Here is a 21,997-nt window from a genome sequence, read left to right as displayed (position 1 = left end):
GTAATTATGATGGTGAGCAATGAAATAAAAAATGTGACAACGTCGAATGGAGAATGCAGGTAGATAATATAATATTGGTAAATACCAGGTATAATACAGTAGATGCAAAAACAGCCCTTTAAAGAAAACACGCAAGAAATAGTCAATAATTAATTTTTAAAATTTATTTAAATCCTAACAATGCCATTATTTATTTTAGTAATGTTAAAGTGTGAAGTGATCAATTTGGTGCATTGTTGCCTTTTCGTGTCCTGACTCCTGCAAACAAACATCCATATTGACATTGACAAGTGAGAAATGAAATTTGCTGTCAAGTTAAATCTGTCACATTTTTCCTGACTATGCGTTTCCTATAGTTTTAACTTTAATATTTGAATGATTCCAGCAAATTGTCAATCTGTGAGTGTTTAATTTTACACTGAATAATATTTAATCAAAAAGAGAATTTGCCATTCTATTAATTTTACCTTGTCTGGTAACCGTACACTCGCAATGAGACGTCAATCCCCGCCCCGTATGAGACATCGTTCGCCACCCCCGCGAAGGCGACGTCATTCCATGAGCCCCCTGTCTCGCAGCCAGCCTGTACCCCCCGGAGAAGAACGGAACAAAAGCAAACTGCAATTCGACCCACCTAACAAAAACAATAAAAGATTCCGCAGTAGATCTAGAGATAGAGAATGGTCAGGCAGGTCTTTAGACAGACCTATTGACCGAGAACCTCCATTCATTACTTTCGAAGAGCATGATCGCCCTAGAGGACGAGACAGACGTCCAGAAGACCGAGAGAGAGATAGAAACAATAGACTTGGAACAAGAGATTTAGATTTGAAAAGGAGAGCTCATCCCAGAGGCCAAATAATACCAGATCATTATGAAGAGAGCTACCTCGATCATGCACCTACATTTAATAACAAGGGAGGATTGTCAAGAGGCCCTGAAATAATATTGGATCCTTCAGTTATGAATTTTTCGCCTTTCAGTCAGGAACACGCATCTCCAGAGAACGTAAGGAATGTACCTGAGAGACCATTGCGCAGGGAGTCACCTTCAAGAGAACGACGGAGGTCGCCTGTAAATTTCCATAGTTCTGCACACCGCCCAAAGGTAGATAAAGGGGAATCGGAAAAAGACCGCTTACAACGTTTGGAAAAATTAGTAGAAAAGCTTGTTGAGAGGAATATAAAGCCAGAGACTGCAAAAGGTTCTAATTCTACTGCATTCTCTTCATCTGCCTCTGACAAAAAGATAGCAGAGCTTATTCCAAGCAACACGAGGTTCACCACTTCTATGTGGCTAAACAGCATACATGAAGAGTGTTTGAGGCGTAATTATGATGAAAAAACCTGCATTAGGTTCACAAAGGATCAAATGACAAGCATCATGAAAGCCTGGTTCAAGACAGTGTCCAGTTATGATTTCACCTGGCCAGAGCTAAAGCTCTTGATAACCAGAACTTTCCCAGACAATATTGACTTTGCTCAAACTCTCAAAGTGTTGGCTTTGAGAGATAAAACTGTAGATGAGACTTTAACGCAGTACTACTTCAGTAAATTATATTTGTGTGAAGCCTGCAAAATCAGCGGGGAAAATGCAGTGTCCTGTATGATAGATGGTTTGAACAACCCTTTTATGAAGCAAGATGTCAGAGCTCAGAATTTCTTGACTCCTGAAGCCTTGTATTCTGAGTACTTGGCCAAGTGTCCTGAGAGGGATATTCCAGTTCACTCAGATGCCAGAGAGGCTCGTGAAGTTGTAATGCCTCAGGAATATACATCACAACCTCAATTTATACCAGTAGATGTTCAACATCCACAGGATTCGATGACGTATCAGGAAATGAAAGAACAGGACCGACGTCGCTGTTACACATGCAAGAAAGTGGGACATAAGGCACTGGATTGTCGACATGCCCCTATTTGCTACAACTGCAGTCGTAGGGGACACATTGCAGCTAAGTGTCCGTCAGCTACTGTTCATCTGTTGTCAATGGAAGGAGGGAAAATTCCAATAAAGCAGTGTAAAATTAATGCTTCAAAGTATTTTGGTCTCATTGATACTGGTTCGGCAGCAGTGACTATCAAGAAACAAGTGGCAGAGGAATTAGGACTGTATCAGGAGTGTTCGTCGAAAGTGCTGTATGTATTTGGAGGAGGGCGAGTTTGGGTTTCGGGAGAAGTTGAGGTTTTACTAGAAATTGACCAGGTGGAAAGGATGGTAAAGGCATTAGTGATTGATGATCACTTACAGGAAGTGCCAGTTATCATAGGGCAAGAGTATTTGTCCCAGGTGTGCTTCTATCAAGCTGAAACAGAGGTTGTAGTGTGTGAGAACCTAAGGGATTAGTAAGTATGAATCATTTGACTATTTGAGATCATTGACCAGTTGTTGTTGGGAATGAGAGGAAGGAAGACTACTTGGAGAAGTTCGAAGTGTGTAAATTTAGGATTTTCATGGAAATAGTTGTTCATTTCTTTATGTAGCACTAGCTAGGTATAGTCCCTAAATGACATAAGACACAAAGTAGTTGGGATAATGATGAGATTCTAGTTCATTTGATTGTTAACCAGTGGGGTACTATAGTGAACACGTACAAAGAATAAATTATGTGGCTTCTCAGCATGCAATTCAATGGGAGCTCATACAGCAAATATCGTAATATGCTTGATTTTTGTATTGTTATATTGAAAGGCATTATAAAGTGTGTGAATATTAAGGAGCTGTAATAGTGTTATTTAATTTACAAGTAGGATCTGAAGCCCTACGTGGAGAAGATGGCATTTGCCGCAAGAAGTGCATTTCATCACAAGTTTAGTTATCAAGAAGGAGCAGTTTGTAGTGTATCTTCATAAACTTGGGTACAGTGGTTAACAAATAAGTCTACTTTGAAGTACATGCAAGGAGTTTTCAGAAACATCAGCGGGTTGAAGAAGCACTAAACTTTAATAAGAAAATAATTTAGAAGAAATAAGTGTGTTCTGAGTTGTGAATGTGGCGCAAAGAAGGAAGGTAATCGTGGGATGAGTCAGTTAGAGTAAGCAAGAAGAGGTGATTCTTACCTTTCCCATAAATATTCCTGTCGTTTTCGTCTCTGGATGGAGTTCTCTCAGGATGGAGTGTGTGTGAATAGTTATACTTCTTTGGTGGCTCAGGAATAATCTAATTTGTGTGTCATTTGGAGGTAACAAAGTGCTTCTATTCCAGAATCCTGGTTTACCAAAGACATTATTCCATTAATTCTCTAGCGAGATTCTCTGGCAAATTCTTGAAAATACGGAGGCGTTGGACTATAGGAAGGTTTAGAAGGGTCACTTTAAATTTCTAAAATACATGCTTTTGCGGTCATTAACTGTTATCAATTGTGCACAAATTGCCATGAGGTAAACCACCGATTGCCGGCGAAGAAACTCATCAGAGATTTGGACTGCCAGGGCGATAATCGGGTGCTTATAGGGCAATAATTAAGGGTGAACAGTTCGCAGGTTTGGTTAGTCGATTTGATTGAATAAACTCATTTATTAAACCACGTATTTACACAAATGATTAATTTTAACCCAATAATAAATTAATATTAACTAATTAATTTGCGGAAATTGGTAAGAATCTATATGATATCTATTAAGTGTTTGTTTATAAACGGCGAAATTCTCAATTAAATATGAGCGCTCATTGCTACCGATAGACATCGCTTAATCCACATTGAATACTAATAGGTCAATAAGTACAACAGTCAATACAATGCAAAAAGAGTGGTTTATCCTATTTGTGTTAACAGTCAGTGAGTTCCCTGCTTTGTCTCAATATCAACCCCTCTCAAACGAGTATATAGCCTGGATCAACGCAAATCAATCTTATTGGAAAGCAGGGAGAAACTTCCATGAATCAGAATGGAGCAAATTAAAACTTATGGCTTCTGGTAAAATCACTCATAATTAACTACTAAACACATCATTTTCATTTATCACATACACTTACACATATAGGAGTTCAGCTAGAGAACGCCTCACTTGTAGAACTATCGGAAACAAGCTACTACCTTAAATTGAGTAAATCTAACATTCCTAAACATTTTGATGCCCGAGAGGCTTGGCAGGATTGTAATTCTATTAAACAAATTTGGGATCAATCTCAGTGTGGCTCCTGTTGGGTAAGCCCAGCTGTACATAGAAAGCAACTGTCGTAGCAGTACACAGTGTTCTAGGCCGTAAGTGCTACAGCAGCAATGTCTGACAGAATTTGCATACATTCTCACCAAATATTACAATTATACGTCTCAGCTGACGACTTACTGTCTTGCTGCGGTCAATGTGGCCAACAATGCAAGGGCGGAAAGCCCTTGCAGGCTTGGAAATACTGGCAGAAATACGGTAAGGTAAGAGTTTTAATCAAGCATTAAATAGTCATTTAAATATACGCGTGCAAACCGGTACGCGAAAAGTAAGAAAATTCAAGGCAGGCCTAAAGGTATTATGAAGGATATTCGCTCGGCAAATTCATCCCAATTCACTCGGTTGATTTGGAAGGCTGCAATCCACGACACCAGTATGATGAGCCACAACACAGCCCCGATTGCAGAAAAGATCACGTATCTTTGAATTTGCTTTTGTTCTTGGTATTCCGGCCTTCGAAAGCCCTCGTTAAAGAACCACAGGGCGTTTACTGCCCAAACAAAAGGCAAGCAAGCAAAACCTGCCTTAAAGTACCACTTGCAGAGCTCGAGCTTCTTTTCGTTAGGTACCTTTGCTAAATCCATTTAAACTGAAGATTTGCGAGTTGTTACAAGCGAGATAAATACGAAATCTCTGATGTGCGAGATGTTTTAATGAAATAATCGTTTAATAAACAATAATAATGACTAATAGCGAGTCCAGATAGTCTGAAAATTTTAATATCAAATGATGTTTCTTTTGTCAATGTCAATGATCGGTGAATAACTATAAATGCTCAAGAATATTTCACGTTTCTCGTTTTGCGCTTACCCCTGCACGTTAAATGTTGATATTTCGTCAAATTAGTTGTTAATCATGTTTTCCAATTCGAATTGGTGGTTTGGATCAATAAATAATTTAAGTCTGCGTCTGCACACTTGTCGCGAATGTATGCCAATGCCTATGTTGGTCTCCATCTTGTTTTAATGCTTCGTACCTTGTTAGTAATGTTGGTTGCATAGTTTGCACCACATCTTTGTGTAGAAATTTCTCAAAATTACTCGAAATCCTTTAAATCCAAAAATAAATTAATTTTCACTTTGCCAGGAATCGTTACTGGTGGAGCCTTTAATTCATCCCAAGGCTGCAAGGATTACAGCTTGCCTCCCTGCAAACATCACAATAACGCTCAAGCACCATCAAAGCACAATTGCGAACAACTCGTTTTACGTTCGCCTCAATGCGTAGAAAAATGTGATGATTTCTTTCTGTCGTATGAAAATTCACGTACTTTCGGAGGGAAAGTGAGGAGGTTTGCAGATGAAGAATCGGTTCAAATGGAGATTATGTGGAACGGTCCTGTGCAAGCAGTTATGAAAGTGTATGAGGATTTTTATAACTACAAAAGCGGTGAGGTCTTCGGAATTTATTTTAGTAATTTTATAGCGTATCTTTTAGGAGTTTACGCAAAGACTAGAGGTAAATACGTGGGGAAGCATGCGGTTAAACTTTTGGGATGGGGGAGGGAGAACGGAATACCTTATTGGCTGTGCGCCAACTCCTGGAACAGTGACTGGGGGCATTATGGATATTTCAAGCTCTTGAGAAGCGGAAATCACTGTGGGATCTTAAACCAAGTATTGGCTTCCTTACCGATCATAGATTTCGCTTAAAACACCGCGTCAGTTTTTTATTACATTTATTTCATACTTTTTCTGAAGAAAAATATATAACTTATATTCAAAAAATATCTATCCAAAATAATAATTTAAAAACAAATAATGGAATTAGCATGTTTTCACTAATATTTCTCCGGTAAACCCTCGTTTCGAGACACATAAAGAACGGATATAACCACGAAGCCTCACAAGGTCAAAATACCACTGAAAACACACCATCGATCACGAACTACGAGTCGTCACGACGGCTTTTAACAGGGTTCGTAAATAACACCAAAAATGCCTTTCAAAGTCTGCTTTCCGCTGCGGTAAACATGTGCCTTGTTTGCGCGTAACTAAATAAAATGGATATAATTAAAGCTTCTTCATAAGTAGAGAAAATAACTAAAAAAAAAAAGAAATAATTGCAATGCACAATATCAAATCTGTCTCGTTCGCCATAAAGCTATCACTCCCTATTGTGTCTCTTTCATCCACCTCTCTTTTGCAAATGTTGGGAAACTTTAGATCAAAACCGCTGCGATTAAAAATCACTAGATTTCTGAATCATAGCGCGTTCCGATCTGGAGGCACAACCTAAGAGGAAGATTCTATGATTTTTTGTGAAAATGTTTCCATGGAAATGAAGCAAAGACCCAAAAATGATACCTACTTAATCGACAAACTTAAAAAGAAACTTAGAGACCCCGCTGTTCTGCCTGTATTGGTTCAATAAATTGCTCTGTAAGAGCTAAATTACTGAATGGCCGTTAACTTTATTAGTAGCGGCATAGTTTCCATGGAAACGGCAAAAAACTAAACTTAGTTTAATTCCAATAACGAGCTGCACTCATCGTTGCAAAGGTGGCACATATTTACAATGAATACTTCCAATATATTAAATATTCCTCCTACTCTTTCTCATCGCCCGTTGCTAAATCGTGGTGCAACGCCGCACTGCTGGATAGTTCCTGAAAAGACTGTTCCAAGCAGTGCTTCAGCTCGGCGTAAGACACGACAAGGATGCTCTGCTCGTCTCGAGACATGAGGCAAATTTTTTCAGGTACGCCGACATCTAGTTTATTCAGGCATTGGACGATGTGGGCCATGTCGATCCAGGGTTGGCCTTCTTCGGTCACTTGATGGAACACGTAATCCCGGAACAGTTTCAGCATGTATCGGTCCCCTGTTTCAGCCCATGTACTCGCCATATTGAATTCTGGTCGTTCGTTGATAGTAGCCAGTTTGCTCATCAGCCTGAAGAGACGACCGTTTTGCACCTCCTTCGTCAGTTCGCTCTCCAGGATCTCTACCTGGTTGTGCACGTTATCTAGCTGCGTGTAAAACCTGAGAGACATTTACATATATTAGACAATAATTTATGGCTACGAGTATATATACTGACCTAGCTCCTATCATGGGCATCAAATCCGTGACGCTTCTCCTTTGGTTCGCTAAAAGGTACATGATTAAGTTCCTTAAGTCTATAGTGTAAGTACGGTTCACTATGTCCAGGGCAGTTGAAATGTTCTCCCGTTGCACTGCAACCTGGATTGAAGAAAATTAATATTTTGAAGCTCACTTATGCAGTATACTTGCCGTTGATTTGCAGGCTAATGCCAGCACCAACTTCCCCAGAGCAGTGAGATCCTCCTGTTGATAATGATGTACCAAAGCCAGATGGTTCAATGCGGAATTGCTGTCGTGCAACACTACGTCCATCACGGCTAAACAACTCAGTCTCAAACTAAAAAAAAAATTAAAAAAAAACAAAATTTCAAATCAAACTGGTTTCAACCTTAAGCGTACCGATTCTTCGAGGTTAAAACGATTTTCGTTGGGTCCAGGCTGCGACAAGCCAGAACGTTCGAATGGATCAATCGGAGTGCTGACGTTAATTGGATTATGTAGTTCCAAATCAGCGGCTCCGGAAGCTTATTGTTTTGCTGATGCCTAAGCAAATTATTCTTCTGGTAACTGTAGGGCATGGGAGTTGATTTGTCGTTGATGAACGGGTCCATGTACCCCGGCTGATCAATAGAGAAATGCTTGTTCAGAAGTGTTTCTGATCCAGGATGATAGCTATATTCAAATGGTGTTATAAATAGTGTGATTTGACACTAAAGTACCTCCCTACCTATATACAAACACTAATGAGTTATCACCGAATGCTTTAGTAGTAAACACCTCTTTCAACTGTACAATATTGGAATGGTTCAGTTTCTTCCACATGTCCACCACAGAAAGGCATTTGGTGTTTTGCAAGCGAAAGCCATGGATACGTCTCAAGCAGTAGTGTAGCCCCGTTTTGATGTGGGTCGCTTTGTACATGGACGCTTGATAGCCCAAATGGGCTTTGTGCAGCACCTTTCAATATCACATCAAAATAATTCAAGTGCCCAATAGTACCATTTTCATCTCACTTGATTAGAAATAGGCTCCAATGGAAACAACTCGTGGTAGCTGTCTACCTCTTGGGGAAGGTCTGGGTACTGTGCAGGGTCAGGTTGCAACAGTGTCAACATATTTCTGCTTAGAAAGTCATTTTTCAGCTCCTCCGCAATAAAAAATGAAGGGTCAGCTTTGTTTTGGAGTGACATGTAGTCTGTCGGGGTGGAAGTATTGGGGGTCGATGTGATAGGTTCAGGCGAGGGTTCAACTAAAATTCGCCAATAGAAAACGCGCGTTTTTGGGAATTTTACATTACCCACCCCCATTATGCTCTGGTGTGGTAGCAGAGAACTGGTAAAAATATGTCGTCCCGCCAACGTTTTCCTGATATGCAGGCACAACCAAAGGCCCATTTGAGGTATTGAGTTTGTCATGGCCAATAGGGGAAGTGGAGTGGGATGGTGACTGAACCACTGAATCTACAATAATGGTATTTTAGAAGCTGCTAAAATTAAGTTGTGAAATTTTTACCAGTGGATGCAAGTTCAGAATCCTCAAATTTCTTTGTCAAAGGGTGGAATGCCACTGGAGTGGAGAAAGAGTTATTTGAAAAGTTTGATGAGGCCGAGGTGTTTGGGGAGTTATTCAATCGGGGGATAAACTCCGTGACATGATCTGCAAGGTTTAATTTTAATATTTGACAAAATATAGGGTGATCCATAGCTGATGTATAGCGAAACATTGGAAGTAATTGATCACAATCTATCTGTTAACCATATTTTTTAGCAATGCCATATTGCTGATTGTATAAAAAAATAGTAGCAATTCGGATGTATTAAGTCTGTATATTATTTCATTCTTTACATATAAAGGGTGGCTGAAAATTAATTCTCTTATGATTAGACACTAAATCTGCCTAAATATGTACCATCAACCATGCAATGCCCTATACAATGATAATGATAACTTAAGGAGAATCTCATATTAAAAAAAAAAAAACTTATTTCATCACATAGGTTGTTTTCCCTTTGTCGTCTTGTTACTAAGCAAAAAAACTGGGTCAGTTGGGTACCTACCCCTCCAAAGCTTCTCCAATAAAACATGTACTACAACTAACTACAACATTTTAATCTCAACACCATTTGCGGAAATTTATGTTTAATATACAAAAAAGGCCATTACTTGTTCTTCCCAGCTGTGACAAAGTTGAATGGGGACGAGCAGCAACGGGAGTCATCCAATCCATCAGGAAATTATGCCTATTCTCTACCCTACGACTGAAGTACTATGGCAACTACAATAAACACGTTTCAAGCGGCAAAAACACATGAAATTATCCGGAATCTTATCAGTATTTTCGATTTACTAGAGCTTTTCTTTTAACTTTAATTCCTTTTCTTTTTTGGTCTATTTCGGGAACGATAAACATCAGGATTACAAATGTCATTGTCAGTGCTACCACAATTGAAGTTTCTCGTTGACAGGTCAAAGTTGGAGGAAATTCCAAAAGGTATAAAAGAATGTAAGACGTACAGTTTCGGTTCAAATGCGTCGTTGGCACGAACGTTCCCACAAATAATGAAATCATTAATGTATTAAGTAGTCAATGAACGAGCCTTAATTCTCTTTATAGTAATTACTGCCTCAAAAAAGTATTCAAATTTTAACCAATTGTGTATGCCCTCCTTTGTTGTCTACATTATCTTCAGAAATGCCAACCCGAATGTATTATTTCCAATTTTTGAGGTTAGATCAAGAGTGACAGCAATGTCAAGAAGAAAAAAAAACTTAAATTGACGTAAATTTGAGTGGGGATACTTCAGCACGTGTTTTGTGTAGGTTCCGTAACAAAACTCTTCAATTCACCCCTTTTCACCCTTCAAATTAATGGTAATCTAAAGAAATCTCCTATAAAGAAACATTGCTTAAGGACTCGAGTGAAGTTTGATTATAAACCGTTGACAGTGTTGTGACGGTGAGGGTAATTTAATTATGGCCCCCGGTGCGGTGGAGACCGAAGTGCAAACCAAGGAAAAACAAGGCATTTCGGAGGAGAATGATAAGAACAAGGACCTGTTAGACTCTAAGGAGAAAATTAATAATATCGGTAAGGTATTGGCCTTAGATTTGAGATTGAAACTTCTTGTGAGGCATTGTTACATAACTCTTATGAGAATAAAACTAGGCAAAGCTCAAGGACCCCCAATCGAAGCATTAAACCTATGTCAGCAAGTTTTAATTTATTTACGAATTGGGAAATGACATTAGTATTTGTTGTGGAAGAAATAATGATTTATTACACAGTCAAGTATGGGGCAAAGAGCCTAATACAGTAAAATTAATAGAGAATCAGAGAAATGTATAACTTTATACACTAATAGTAAATATCTTTGTAAGACACCATGATTTTCCATTTATATTACGATCAAAATGTATTCTCGCTGATCCAAATTTGGCATTTTTAAAACAATTTCAGAAAATGACCACCATGAGAAAAACCACGAAGCTGCAGATAAAGGAACAGGTAAGCGAACTCCAATTAGGCAGATAGTTAAGCACTTTCAGTTTGACCAAAATAATTGCTAATTTAACATCTGTTTGTAACACCCTGTATGTGAAAGAACATTTCCCCTTAGACAAACTAACCAAAGATGTTGAAGAAAAGGAGAAAGATGAGACTGAAGATAAAGTGGTTTTCATTCAGGATGTGGGATTCACAATCAAAATTCAAAGCCCTGGAGTTGAACCTTTTGATATCCAAGTAAATGCTTCCAAGCTCTTAAATCCAAAGAGACATTCTTAAAACATGCAATATATTAGGTGTCAAGTATGGAACTAGTGCAGGAGATCCATCAGCTACTAATGGATCGTGAGGACACTTGCCACCGCACTTGCTTCTCATTGCAACTGGATGGCAACAGTCTTGATAACTTTGCAGAGCTTAAAAACGTTGAAGGTCTCAAAGAAGGGTCCATTATCAAAGTGGTGGAGGAACCATACACAATGCGCGAAGCCCGAATACACGTCAGGCATGTGCGGGACTTGCTAAAATCCATTGATCCTGGAGATGCCTATAATGGCATGGAGTGCAATTCGTTAAGCTTCCTGAGTACTGTCACTCAAGGAGATATTATGGGTAGTTATGGTAGATTTATGAATAAACCAAGAAATTGAAGTTGTTTTTGTCACAGAAAAGAAGCGCATGCGTCCAGAGAGTGTGGACTGCACTCCCCCAGAATTTATTCTACCAGAGAGTAAAGATAGGCCATTGACAGTGCTGCAGCCTCAGCTTAAAGACCAAAAGGCGCCTCTCTGTGTTAAGGTGATTTGATGAAAAAGTATTGATGAGCAATCTTAAGTTTTAAGTGATGGCAGGTTTTGACTACATCGGCTTGGAATCCTCCACCTGGATACCGCAAGCTGCATGGGGATCTTATGTATTTATATGTGGTCACTTTGGAGGAGAAGCACTACCACGTGTCGGCGTGCTCTAGGGGATTCTACATTAATCAGTAAGTGTCTTTAGCTTTTGTTATTTTTTTTTGTGTTCAACACCAGAAAATTTTGATATAATATGCGTCGACATGATGAAGACTAAGGTGTGAGAGAGTGTTTTCTCCTGTTTATTTCTCCCATCTCTCACTAAATCTTTAGATCAACAACAGAAGAATTCAACCCTAAACCGGCGACTCCGAGCCACTTATGCCACTCTCTGATTGAGCTGCTCAACCAAATTTCCCCCCAATTCAAGCGCAACTTCGCTACCCTGCAGAAAAAACGTAGCCAGAGGCACCCCTTTGAAAGGGTGCCCACCCCCTATCAGCTGTATGCGTGGTGTGCACCTCCTGTCGAGCACACCATCGATGCGATCAGGGCCGAAGATTGTAAGTAGGCAGGTTGCGTTTGTTTGGCTGTTTGCGAATCATTTGAAATGCAGCGTTATCTTCAAAATTGGGCTACGAAGAGCATATTCCGGGTCAAACTCGGGATTGGAATGAAGAATTGCAGACCACTAGGGAGTTGCCGAGAAAAACTTTGCCAGAAAGATTGCTGCGAGAGAGGGCTATTTTTAAGGTAGATGTTGTGCATAGGAGTGGGAAAGAGTTTGGAGAGTTGCAGGCACGAGAGTGTGAATAAAAGATAATTAAAAGAATGAGCATTTCAGTAGAAATTGAAGAGTGACGCTGGACGATCTGGCTAACGGCCCTTCTGCGGCCAGCTGATCCCATCTTGAATTACGTGTGAGGAATCGTTCCTGCTTCATTCCTCACGGTCGGGTCTTACGACTTTCACTTTGTAAAACACGTGTCGAGGGGGTTTCCAACATCGTCCCGGCATTTTTTACTTAAATGCTCAAAATTAATTACGTTCCGTGTTTTAAAAGTTTTGGCAATTAGGTTCACAGTGATTTTGTGGCGGCAGCTACCAGAGGGGCCATGGCAGTAATCGATGGCAACGTAATGGCGATCAATCCTGGCGAAGAGGCAAAAATGCAGATGTTTATCTGGAACAATATTTTCTTCTCTTTGGGATTTGACGTGAGGGACCATTACAAGGAATTGGGGGGCGATGCTGCTGCCTTCGTGGCTCCGGTAATTCATCATAAAATTTTGCTTAGGTTTTGTAGATTAACAATTATTTTCTAGCGTAACGATCTGCAAGGCGTCCGTGTCTACAGTGCAGTTGATTTGCCTGGTCTGTACACCTTGGGCACGGTAGTAATCGACTACAGGGGCTACAGAGTCACCGCGCAGTCGATCATTCCTGGAATTCTCGAGCGAGAGCAGGAACAATCGGTGGTTTACGGCTCGATTGATTTTGGGAAAACCGTCCTGTCTCACCCCAAGTATCTCGACCTGGTACGTAAGTCTAACACGGTGAAAATCATCCTCGTTTCGCAACACTTTGTGTTTTTAGCTGAACAAGGCGGGGCAGCAGCTTAAAATCCTCCCTCACCACGTGCTCAATGACAAAAACGAGGCAGTCGAGCTATGCTCTAGCGTGGAGTGTAAGGGAATAATAGGGAACGATGGTCGGCATTACATCTTAGATTTGCTACGCACATTTCCACCGGACGTCAATTTTTTGAAACGTATGGCGACATTAGGTCGTAAAAAAATTGTATTAAGAAAAAGTTTCCAGTGGAGGGCGAAGTCCTAAGTCGCGAAGTGACCGCACACGGTTTCCCCATCGAGCACAAACACAAGCTGAGCTGCCTCAGACAGGAGCTAATCGACAGCTTCGTGGATGCGCGCTACATGATGTTCATCAAATACGCAGCGTATCACTTACAACAGATGAATCTGAAAAAAGTGAATCCCGCGAAAGCCATCGAGGGGAGAACGGAGCAGGGCGAAGATCAGGACAACAAGGAGGGCGAAAAGAAGGATGAGGGCAAGGAGAAGGACGACAGAGAGGACAAGAAGAGTCAAATTGAGGACGATGAGGCCAAGAAGATCGTGGAGAGCATTACCGACGGTACTAAAATTGAGCGTAAGTTTTAGTGTAATTAAGGTTTTGTTGGTAATTGTAGTGTGGATTTATTCAGTGGAGGAAAGCACCAAGAGCATCGTGAAAACTGCATCGGCGGCCGTCGGGTCTTTGAAGGAAACCGAATTCGATATTAGATTTAATCCGGACGTCTATTCGCCCGGGATTAAGCACGCTGAAAATTTAGATCCTCCCATTGGGAAGCAGCGGCAGCTGGTCAAGGATGCAGCGGAGTTTTTACTTTTAGTGCAAATACCCACTTTCGTAAGTACTTAATTTTTTAAAAGCGTGGACCATGAATCTTTCCCGTGCAGATTCGTGATTGTCTGGACCACTCGGCGGCCCCCATGGATGGCGTCACCCTGTCCGAAGCCATGCACAACCGCGGCATCAATATGAGATATCTAGGCAAAGTCACCTACCTGCTATCCAAAGTGAAACAGGTCGAATACTTGCACAGCATCGCTGTGGGTGAGCTGATCTTGCGCTCAGCTAAGCACGTCTTCACCGCCTACCTGCAGAGCTGCGAAATGATGAATTTATCAGTGGCTATTGCGCACTTTCTGAATTGCTTCTTTTACTCGGGAATAGTGGTCCCCAACCCATTGCAGAACGTAGACGAATTCCAAAGTAAGACTAACAAGAAGCGTAACAAACGTAGAGGACGAGCTAATCCGCTCATGGGCAATGACAACAACGAGTGGGCCAATTTGACCGGAAAGTACTTGTGGAACCAGTTGAAGCAGGAGTTGAAGGCTTACTATGATTATGACTTAACGTTGACCGACGTGGATGCTGTTATTGAAGTTTTCGGACTGCAGAAAGTGTCGCTGCTCAGAAGTTTCTGCCTGAAAACGGGAATTCAGATCTTGCTGCGAGACTACAATTTGGATTCTAAGAACAAGCTGATTTTCTTCGAGGAAGATATTTTGAACGTATTTCCGGTGGTCAAACATATTAATCCGAGGGCGACGGACGCGTATAATTTTTATACTACGGGTAAGTTGATAAATTCGATAACCCATATATTACATCACACTGAATGCATCTACTACCTTCTGGCTGCTTCGCCACTTCGCGCACAAGCGAAGCTCCAGTCTTGTTGCGTTAGGCCTCTCCCAGGAAGATGATACGATGACGATTATTCTCAGATATTCCCTTTGGTTTAGGTCAATCAAAAATCCAACAAGGTTTCCTGAAGGACGGATACGAGTTGATCAGCGAAGCTCTGAATCTCTTGAATAACGTGTACGGAGCGATGCATCCCGAAATAGCGCAGTGTTTGCGTATGATCGCGCGACTCAATTACATCATGGGCGAACACGCTGAAGCTATGGCGTACCAACAAAAGGCGGTCTTGATGTCTGAGAGGGTGAATGGCATCGATCATCCCTATACGATAACCGAATACGTATGTAAAGCCCCGCCCTTGGGAGTACACGTTCTGAAATTGTATTATTTATTGTTGAAGGCCCATCTGGCGCTCTATTGCTTCGCGAATAGCCAAATAAGCACAGCCTTGAAGCTGCTCTATCGGGCGAGGTATCTAGCAGTGATCGTGTGCGGAGAAAACCATCCGGAGGTGGCTTTGCTCGACGTGAGTTTTTGTTAGAACCCACTTACGTCCAGCGGCGATAAGCGTCGATTTTGCAGAGCAACATCAGCTTGATCCTGCACGCAATAGGCGAGTACGAGTTGTCGCTGCGATTTTTGGAGAAGGCGCTGGCGCTCAATATCAAATACTACGGGGCGAAATCTCTAAAGGTCGCCGTGAGCTATCACCTGGTGGCCAGGACGCAGAGCTGTATGGGCAACTTTAGGTCGGCATTGACCAACGAAAAGGAGGCGTTCACCATTTACAAGACGCAGGTGAGCTAAGAATTTGTCGTTGGTTTTATTCAGTACCTGCAAATTCTTTCACGAATAATCTTTTTATCGTTGGGCCTTAGAAGGTTTAAGGCCTGTGCGAGAGGGTCTGAAAATTCTAGAAAAAATATCTACCGATCTACTGAATGGGGGGAGATTTTCGTGCCACTTCCGAGATCCAGGCGCGAACGAGACATGCCCAGTACTGCTCGGACTAAGTTCGCATCTTACAAATGCGATTTAAATCATTTTTTCAAACGGACACAATCACGGACCAGCGCTTATGGCGTTATCGTTCGATTAACCTTTAAGTCCGCACAAACTATTCCAAATTTCTTCCACGTCTTCACTCGATGCTTCATCTGCACATTTCGCGAGTGAAACGGGAGAAGACGCGAAGGCGCCATTAACGCTGACAACCGATGCGTTATTGTTTCGTTTCCAAAGCTTCCTCGACGAAAGGCGTTGCTGCCGCGTGACGTATTTGAGTGAAACCACGTGACGATTTGTTTTTCTTGAATTTTAGTCGGTTTCATGTCCATTTTCGTGTCCCAATGCGGACCAAATCCGGAATACCTAGTCAGGCGGCTCATAAACTGTCCGTCGTCCCAAACGAATCGAAATATTTTTTGGATAATTTTTAATGTCGCGTAAGCTCGGTCAACCGCCATAATTAACTTAAAATTCCTCAGTTAGGAGAAAATCACGAAAAAACCAAAGAATCCTCCGAGTGCCTGAAACACTTGACCCAGCAGGCCGTCGTCTTGCAAAAGAAAATGAACGAGATCTACACGGGAAAGAACGGCGCTTCCCTGCCGCCGATCCAGATCCAACCGCCCTCCATGGGTTCTGTTCTGGACATGCTCAACGTCATCAACGGCATTCTGTTTGTGCAGATCAGGTAAGTACCTCCGAACACGAGTTTTTTCACCGTCTTATCTCGAACACAGCTCTGAGGACATTGAGAATTTCAAAGCGGAAATGGAGAAGAGGCAGCAAGGCGACGCGGCCGAAGAACACAACGCGAACGACTCGAAATTGGAGCCTAAAGCGGCTGAAGTGGAGGTTAAAGAATAGCGAAAACTGCCTGATAGGGATTAGTATAGATAACCAAACCTAGACTATGATCGGTTGGTGTAGAACGTATCAACTTTGGATACTCTTTTTTTTTTAAGCCAAATATTAGACAGATGCTGCAGTTTGTCGTTTAGATTTTGACTTGAAGAATCAATTGAAATTGAAATCTAGATAAACAAGTGACGTCTGCTAAGTAGCTGTGCTGTGATATCTCAAAAAGGTACTAATCGAAAGGGGCGCAGAAAACGTTTGTTATTTTGTCGTTTTCTGCCAGTCCCGAGTCCCACTCGAGGCGTGTTTGTTTTCGTTTAGCGCCTCGTCGGACGCGAACAATTCGGTACTTTAACGTAGGGTTATTCGTTTCATCGGTACCAAAAACTGATACTACTGAAAACAAAGGTGAGAAATTTGCAGAAAAGGTCTGTGGGAATAGGCCGCATAGTTGAATTATACGTAGTTTCGAATCGGGAGTTATGTGGGGACGTGTTTGTGTGTGGATCAGTAGTGCCATTGTAAAGGAGTCGGAGAGCACGACGTCAAGTGCATTTCAAATGTTCCTATTTGATTTTATTAGGGTTCTAGGAGATTATGCATGGGAAGAAATAGTATATTAAAAAATGTATGATTTTTCTACACAAACTAGGCATGTCCCCCGTTTAAAATCCCGCCATTTTGGGGAACATCTTAAAGCGTTTTCCCTAGTGTTCTTAGTATTAAGTGAATTTTGTAATCCCAGTTTTGTTAATAAATATTATTGATTGCAATTTCGTTTTGTTATTTGGCAAACCCTTGCACGTTTGTATCCCACACAACAAGACTTCTTGACAATTTGGCGAAGCCTCACTTTGCAAAACGTGAAGTCAGAGGTTTCCGTCCCTGTCGAGTTATTCGATCAAAAGGACGTGAAGTGAGAAGAAAGGAGTCGCGTCGCGGTCAATTTATTTCTTTGACTACAAGAGCGATGAAGAATTCTTAAAAGATCGCTCCGCGACTCGTTCGTTAGCAAATTTGCAAAATTGGTCAATGAAAAATCAGTAAAGTACACGACAATTTCATCAAAAAAACGTTAAACAATACTTGAGGTGATTCGATTTAAATGATATCTGACTCCACACTACACGTAGATCAAGGTCAAAAGTTTAACCAAGGTCAAGTCGCGGACCGGACAACTTGGATTTTTTGAGCCGAAACTTTTTTGATGTACAGGGTGGTTCTTTGGGAAACGCGCCTGACTAACCACAGTGGTGCATAGATGGCGCCAAGTCAAAACATTTGCATGAAATGGCGGAGGCAATATTGACCTCGTAGTTTTGACCGTGACTGGTGTCCCTCGTTTTAACTTATTAAAAACGATGGCAAAGGCGACTTAAAAAATTACTTAAGTACGTGATGAGCACACTTAGCTAAACTCTTTGCGTCTGTCATTAAAGACAAGTTCTGAAGTTAACGTCAGCCGTCACCTGTCCACCATAAACCAGAAAAGCATTTTGATCTCCTTTGCCCATTAAAAAATTAATAAAATCACTAAAATAACAATGTTGATCATGCACAAATGGACTAACTAACAGAAAAACCATTTATTACGATAGTTTACTATAGCATGATAAGGTAAGAGATTGCTCACGTTCGTGCGCTCCAGCAAATAACTGAGATTAAAGTCATTTGATTTCTCAATTCTCAGCTGCTCAGCCCAGAGAAATGGCATGGTCAAACTAAAAAATTGACTATTTCTTCCACCTAAGGGCGTGTAACGTCCTTCGAAGTGTACTCTTGGCACACAACATTTCAGTTATTTGGAATTTGAGTAATCTCGAAGTTGTTTCAGGGCTAAAACCAAAAACCTTTCTAGTCTGATGAAATCTCCCAATTATCAAAGTTTGGGGAATCCTACTGAAAAATTAACACGAACGCAGTCTCATACCGAAATTTTTATTTATAGAATCAATAAATTCTTCCAAAGTGATGTATTGATAGGACTAGAATGGCAGAATCATGCCCGCGGAAAAAAATTATATTTGAGGCGATCACAAGTAACAAACAAGACTGCACTAGCCCTAGCCCTACTGAATCTGAATGTGTAATAGATCCTGCTTGTCCTCATATATTACCTGGTAAGTTTCGAAGGTTTTCTTGAAAGGAACGATTTCAGCACACGTTGTGATAGGAACTTCACAAAATGACTTTGAACAAACAACCGAAGCTGCTGAGAGAGATAACTGGGAAAATGATTCGAATTTGGAAATTCTAGATGACCATTGTGACGATGAGAACAGCACCAGTCGCGATGAGAACTGGGAGGACTGTGTTGAAGAAATTGCAAAGGTGGCCCTCATGGCTGTAGCCGAGAGTTTGAGCTTTACAAAGGTTAATTTGCAGGATGACTGCTTTGAGCCAGAGCCTCCTCCAGTAAACATTAGTGCCAGCCATAGTATTACACCGAGAAGTTCATTATATAAAAGAAACCATCCTGATTACATTGAAAGGAGTTTAGTGAGTGTCCCAAGTGTATGCAGAGTTCCAAATAACTGCAATAATATTCACAGAGAAAAAGGAAACTGGATGCCAATAATGGATGTCCCAATAAGAAGGCCATGCCTGAAGACAAGACCGCCGCCGACTTGGCTCCTGTTAATACTCAAAATTCTCCACGTGGTGGTTGTTCAACCCCAAGCAGTCGCGGCTGGCCAGTCATTCCCACAAAAGACAACCCACCTTCAGAAATGGCCAATTGGTTGGGCCAGTTTGCGAAATGGTCAAACGCAGAGAGAATCATGGCTCTGACTGAACTTATTGCCAGGTAAGTTCTTGTAAATGAGAATTTTATTCACCGTGTGTTCAAGAGTAAAAATCAAATATTTCATGATCACATGAGAATCATAACCAAAGTGATAGACGTTTGGTTTAGGAAATTCTCTTCAGATTATTCCTTGTGCATCAGAAATTTGAGATAATTTCCAATGCGTTTAATTAGGTGCGAGCCCACCCAAGTAAGGCACATGATGCAAGTGATTGAACCTCAATTCCAAAGAGACTTCATTTCGCTGTTACCAAAAGAATTGGCCCTGAAGGTGTTGTCCTTCCTGGAGCCGAAGGATTTGCTGAGAGCCGCGCAGACTTGCCATAGCTGGAAGATTCTGGCCGACGACAATCTCTTGTGGAAGGAAAAGTGTCGCGAAGCGGCCATTGAAGAGATTCCCAAGAGGCGATCGTCGCCCAGGGCGACTGGCCGAACTCATGTGTCTCCATGGAAGGTAAGATTACGTTAACATAGATAAAATTAATTCAGAATTGACTGGTTTCAGGCCGCATATATGAGGCAACACGCCATAGAAATGAACTGGAGGCATAAGCCAATTAAAGCGCCAAAGATGCTGAAAGGTCACGACGATCATGTGATCACTTGTTTGCAGTTTTCGGACAATAAAATTGTTAGTGGATCTGATGACAATACGCTCAAGGTGTGGTCGGCCGTTACCGGGAAGGTATGTGCATACATTCACAGTGACCCTTAAATGTGTTAGAATCACGAAAACTTGAAACATGCAGGGAGCTAAATGAAGCCGGGAATTAGAAATTCTTCAAATACATACGCGCAACCAGTTGACTTCTTTTAGATTGCGATAAGTTTTAATCCATTCAAAGTCAAATCTTTATGTTTTAGTGTTTGAAAACCTTGGTGGGACACACTGGAGGGGTGTGGTCGTCGCAAATGTCCGGCAACGTAATAATAAGCGGCAGTACCGACCGGACATTAAAAGTGTGGGACGCCGAAACAGGCGCGTGCCGTCACACACTGTTTGGACACACATCCACGGTGCGGTGCATGCATCTATACGGAACCCGCGTGGTCAGCGGCTCCAGAGATGCAACGTTGCGAGTGTGGGACATCGAAACCGGCCAGTTCTTGCACGTGCTGGTCGGCCACATGGCGGCAGTACGCTGCGTGCAATACGACGGACGTCTCGTCGTGTCCGGCGCCTATGATTGCATGGTCAAGGTGTGGAAACCCGAAACTGAAGAGTGCCTGCACACGTTGCAGGGACACACGAACCGAGTTTACTCTTTACAGGTGAGTTAAGTGAGCGAATTGTGTGATTTTATCATAATTTCCTCATAGTTTGATGGTCTTCACGTGGTGAGCGGATCACTGGATACGAGCATCCGCGTGTGGGAGGTGGAAACGGGGGCGTGCAAACAGACTCTTATGGGTCACCAATCTCTGACCTCGGGTATGGAGCTGCGCAACAACATCTTAGTCTCGGGCAACGCAGACTCGACCGTCAAAGTGTGGGATATCATCACCGGCCAGTGCCTGCAAACGCTTTCGGGACCGAACAAGCACCAGTCGGCGGTGACGTGTCTGCAATTCAACAATCGCTTCGTTATCACGTCTTCAGACGATGGAACCGTCAAATTGTGGGACCTGAAGACGGGTGAGTTTATTCGAAATTTGGTGGCATTGGACACGGGCGGGACCGGAGGCGTGGTCTGGCGCATCCGAGCCAATGAGACGAAGTTGGTCTGCGCAGTGGGTAGCCGCAACGGGACCGAGGAGACTAAGTTGCTCGTGCTGGATTTCGACGTTGATAATTCGAATTGTAGCACAATTGTTGCGAGGTAGAAATGGGAAGTCGGCGCGCGATGAGGGCCCTTTGTGTAGTGTTTTTATTTCATTTTTCGAGGTCTCTGGTTATAATGTCATTAATTCTGAATTAATGCATTTTGTTTACAAGATTATTGTGAAGTGCGCTTTGAGTGTGGCATAAAGGGCTGCGTCCGTTCGCTTCTAAGTGAATAAACTCAAATAAAAACTGAAACAATTTAAAGTGCAAGTGGCGAGGGTGAATGTTATTTTTGTAATGAAATTATTGTCTTTATCGTATCGGGACGTTTCTTTGAGTAATCATAAGATGAATGAATAAATGTTGAGCCGTGTTTCGGTAGACTTACAATGGCTGTTTTTTCTTTCATTTCAATTAGGCAGAAGCGATCTTAAACGGAAGGTGGTTCATGGAGGTAAAGGGTTGTGCGGTCACCTACGACCGAGGGAGGAGTACGAGGAACTTCAAATCAGAAAAAACACGTATAGCTTGGTCCCCTCTTCACTGTTTTGAAATAAAAAATGTTTACCTGGTGTTTCATTTTCAACGGTTGTGCCTAGTATCGCGCTCATTAAACGTGAATGCCACGTGTTTGAAATTCGTGCCATTCAAATCTGAAATATTTCCCGGTAGGATCGTTTCAAGGAATGGAGATGTACGTTGGCCAGCACGTTCATTAGGTTTTTCCTCATTTGATTAATATTTATGGCAAACTATGAACGAGTTGATTTATCAATCTGTACCTGCTGAACGAAGATTCATTGCA

The 21,997-nt window shown here is 41.7% G+C and overlaps 6 protein-coding genes across 8 annotated transcripts; 4 read left to right on the top strand and 2 right to left on the bottom strand.

Annotated features, from left to right (window-relative positions):
* The first annotated feature begins 320 nt into the window (after positions 1-320).
* Positions 321-2,719, top strand: LOC136344625 (uncharacterized). The gene has a single exon (XM_066292266.1). The coding sequence runs from the start codon at positions 493-495 to the stop codon at positions 2,344-2,346; it is 1,854 nt and encodes a 617-aa protein (XP_066148363.1). The 5' UTR covers positions 321-492; the 3' UTR covers positions 2,347-2,719.
* Positions 2,720-3,496: 777 nt separating this feature from the next.
* pen-2 (presenilin enhancer) lies at positions 3,497-4,895 on the bottom strand. The gene has a single exon (XM_066292268.1). The coding sequence runs from the start codon at positions 4,751-4,753 to the stop codon at positions 4,448-4,450; it is 306 nt and encodes a 101-aa protein (XP_066148365.1). The 5' UTR covers positions 4,754-4,895; the 3' UTR covers positions 3,497-4,447.
* Positions 3,664-5,931, top strand: LOC136344628 (cathepsin B-like). Its single transcript, XM_066292270.1, has 5 exons — positions 3,664-3,916; positions 3,984-4,147; positions 4,202-4,367; positions 5,256-5,558; positions 5,607-5,931. The coding sequence occupies exons 1-5, from the start codon at positions 3,739-3,741 to the stop codon at positions 5,819-5,821; spliced, it is 1,026 nt and encodes a 341-aa protein (XP_066148367.1). The 5' UTR covers positions 3,664-3,738; the 3' UTR covers positions 5,822-5,931.
* Positions 5,831-9,647, bottom strand: PAN3 (Poly(A) specific ribonuclease subunit PAN3). Its single transcript, XM_066292267.1, has 9 exons — positions 9,380-9,647; positions 8,729-8,872; positions 8,518-8,676; positions 8,230-8,465; positions 7,944-8,173; positions 7,616-7,888; positions 7,406-7,553; positions 7,212-7,354; positions 5,831-7,153 (listed from the first exon to the last, which is right to left on the bottom strand). The coding sequence occupies exons 1-9, from the start codon at positions 9,441-9,443 to the stop codon at positions 6,718-6,720; spliced, it is 1,833 nt and encodes a 610-aa protein (XP_066148364.1). The 5' UTR covers positions 9,444-9,647; the 3' UTR covers positions 5,831-6,717.
* A 334-nt stretch (positions 9,648-9,981) lies between these two features.
* On the top strand, positions 9,982-17,394 carry clu (clustered mitochondria protein homolog). 2 transcript variants are annotated; one of them, XM_066292263.1, is made up of 19 exons: positions 9,982-10,304; positions 10,674-10,721; positions 10,834-10,958; positions 11,018-11,333; positions 11,389-11,519; positions 11,573-11,709; positions 11,852-12,081; positions 12,135-12,271; positions 12,595-12,789; positions 12,844-13,056; positions 13,115-13,289; positions 13,340-13,675; positions 13,731-13,951; positions 14,002-14,686; positions 14,857-15,098; positions 15,159-15,284; positions 15,341-15,556; positions 16,246-16,454; positions 16,504-17,394. In XM_066292263.1, exons 1-19 carry the CDS (start codon positions 10,190-10,192, stop codon positions 16,628-16,630), a joined length of 3,984 nt encoding a protein of 1,327 aa, XP_066148360.1. In that variant the 5' UTR covers positions 9,982-10,189; the 3' UTR covers positions 16,631-17,394. The 2 variants fall into 2 exon arrangements, with proteins under 2 accessions (XP_066148360.1, XP_066148359.1); XM_066292262.1 differs by having other exon boundaries at positions 13,340-13,690; positions 13,746-13,951.
* Positions 17,395-18,074: 680 nt separating this feature from the next.
* On the top strand, positions 18,075-21,582 carry LOC136344623 (F-box/WD repeat-containing protein 7-like). 2 transcript variants are annotated; one of them, XM_066292265.1, is made up of 9 exons: positions 18,075-18,238; positions 18,570-18,741; positions 18,879-18,952; positions 19,007-19,120; positions 19,174-19,427; positions 19,602-19,881; positions 19,933-20,112; positions 20,292-20,699; positions 20,748-21,582. In XM_066292265.1, exons 2-9 carry the CDS (start codon positions 18,612-18,614, stop codon positions 21,249-21,251), a joined length of 1,944 nt encoding a protein of 647 aa, XP_066148362.1. In that variant the 5' UTR covers positions 18,075-18,238; positions 18,570-18,611; the 3' UTR covers positions 21,252-21,582. The 2 variants fall into 2 exon arrangements, with proteins under 2 accessions (XP_066148362.1, XP_066148361.1); XM_066292264.1 differs by having other exon boundaries at positions 18,795-18,952.
* The last annotated feature ends 415 nt before the right edge of the window (positions 21,583-21,997 follow it).

The sequence above is a fragment of the Euwallacea fornicatus genome, chromosome 17, assembly GCF_040115645.1.
Source record: "Euwallacea fornicatus isolate EFF26 chromosome 17, ASM4011564v1, whole genome shotgun sequence".
Lineage (NCBI taxonomy): Eukaryota > Metazoa > Arthropoda > Insecta > Coleoptera > Curculionidae > Euwallacea > Euwallacea fornicatus.
Note: the sequence above shows the minus strand (reverse complement) of the source record. Positions and strands in the feature narration are given on the sequence as shown.

Bases quoted from the DNA above. Each gene is read 5' to 3' on its own strand.
- LOC136344628 (XM_066292270.1), top strand. From the start codon at position 3,739: ATGCAAAAAGAGTGGTTTATCCTATTTGTGTTAACAGTCAGTGAGTTC. The intron at 4,148-4,201 runs GTAAGCCCAGCT...ACAGTGTTCTAG, and splicing joins CTCAGTGTGGCTCCTGTTGG to GCCGTAAGTGCTACAGCAGC. The intron at 5,559-5,606 runs GTGAGGTCTTCG...CGTATCTTTTAG, and splicing joins TTTTTATAACTACAAAAGCG to GAGTTTACGCAAAGACTAGA.
- clu (XM_066292263.1), top strand. From the start codon at position 10,190: ATGGCCCCCGGTGCGGTGGAGACCGAAGTGCAAACCAAGGAAAAACAA. The intron at 12,272-12,594 runs GTAGATGTTGTG...TTTGGCAATTAG, and splicing joins GAGAGAGGGCTATTTTTAAG to GTTCACAGTGATTTTGTGGC. The intron at 13,057-13,114 runs GTACGTAAGTCT...TTGTGTTTTTAG, and splicing joins ACCCCAAGTATCTCGACCTG to CTGAACAAGGCGGGGCAGCA.
- PAN3 (XM_066292267.1), bottom strand. From the start codon at position 9,443: ATGGATTGGATGACTCCCGTTGCTGCTCGTCCCCATTCAACTTTGTCA. The intron at 8,873-9,379 runs GTAATGGCCTTT...TAAACCTTGCAG, and splicing joins GTCACAGCTGGGAAGAACAA to ATCATGTCACGGAGTTTATC. The intron at 7,355-7,405 runs GCAAGTATACTG...TCTTCAATCCAG, and splicing joins CATTAGCCTGCAAATCAACG to GTTGCAGTGCAACGGGAGAA.
- LOC136344625 (XM_066292266.1), top strand. From the start codon at position 493: ATGAGACGTCAATCCCCGCCCCGTATGAGACATCGTTCGCCACCCCCG.
- LOC136344623 (XM_066292264.1), top strand. From the start codon at position 18,612: ATGGCAGAATCATGCCCGCGGAAAAAAATTATATTTGAGGCGATCACA. The intron at 19,428-19,601 runs GTAAGTTCTTGT...GCGTTTAATTAG, and splicing joins CTGACTGAACTTATTGCCAG to GTGCGAGCCCACCCAAGTAA. The intron at 20,700-20,747 runs GTGAGTTAAGTG...ATTTCCTCATAG, and splicing joins ACCGAGTTTACTCTTTACAG to TTTGATGGTCTTCACGTGGT.
- pen-2 (XM_066292268.1), bottom strand. From the start codon at position 4,753: ATGGATTTAGCAAAGGTACCTAACGAAAAGAAGCTCGAGCTCTGCAAG.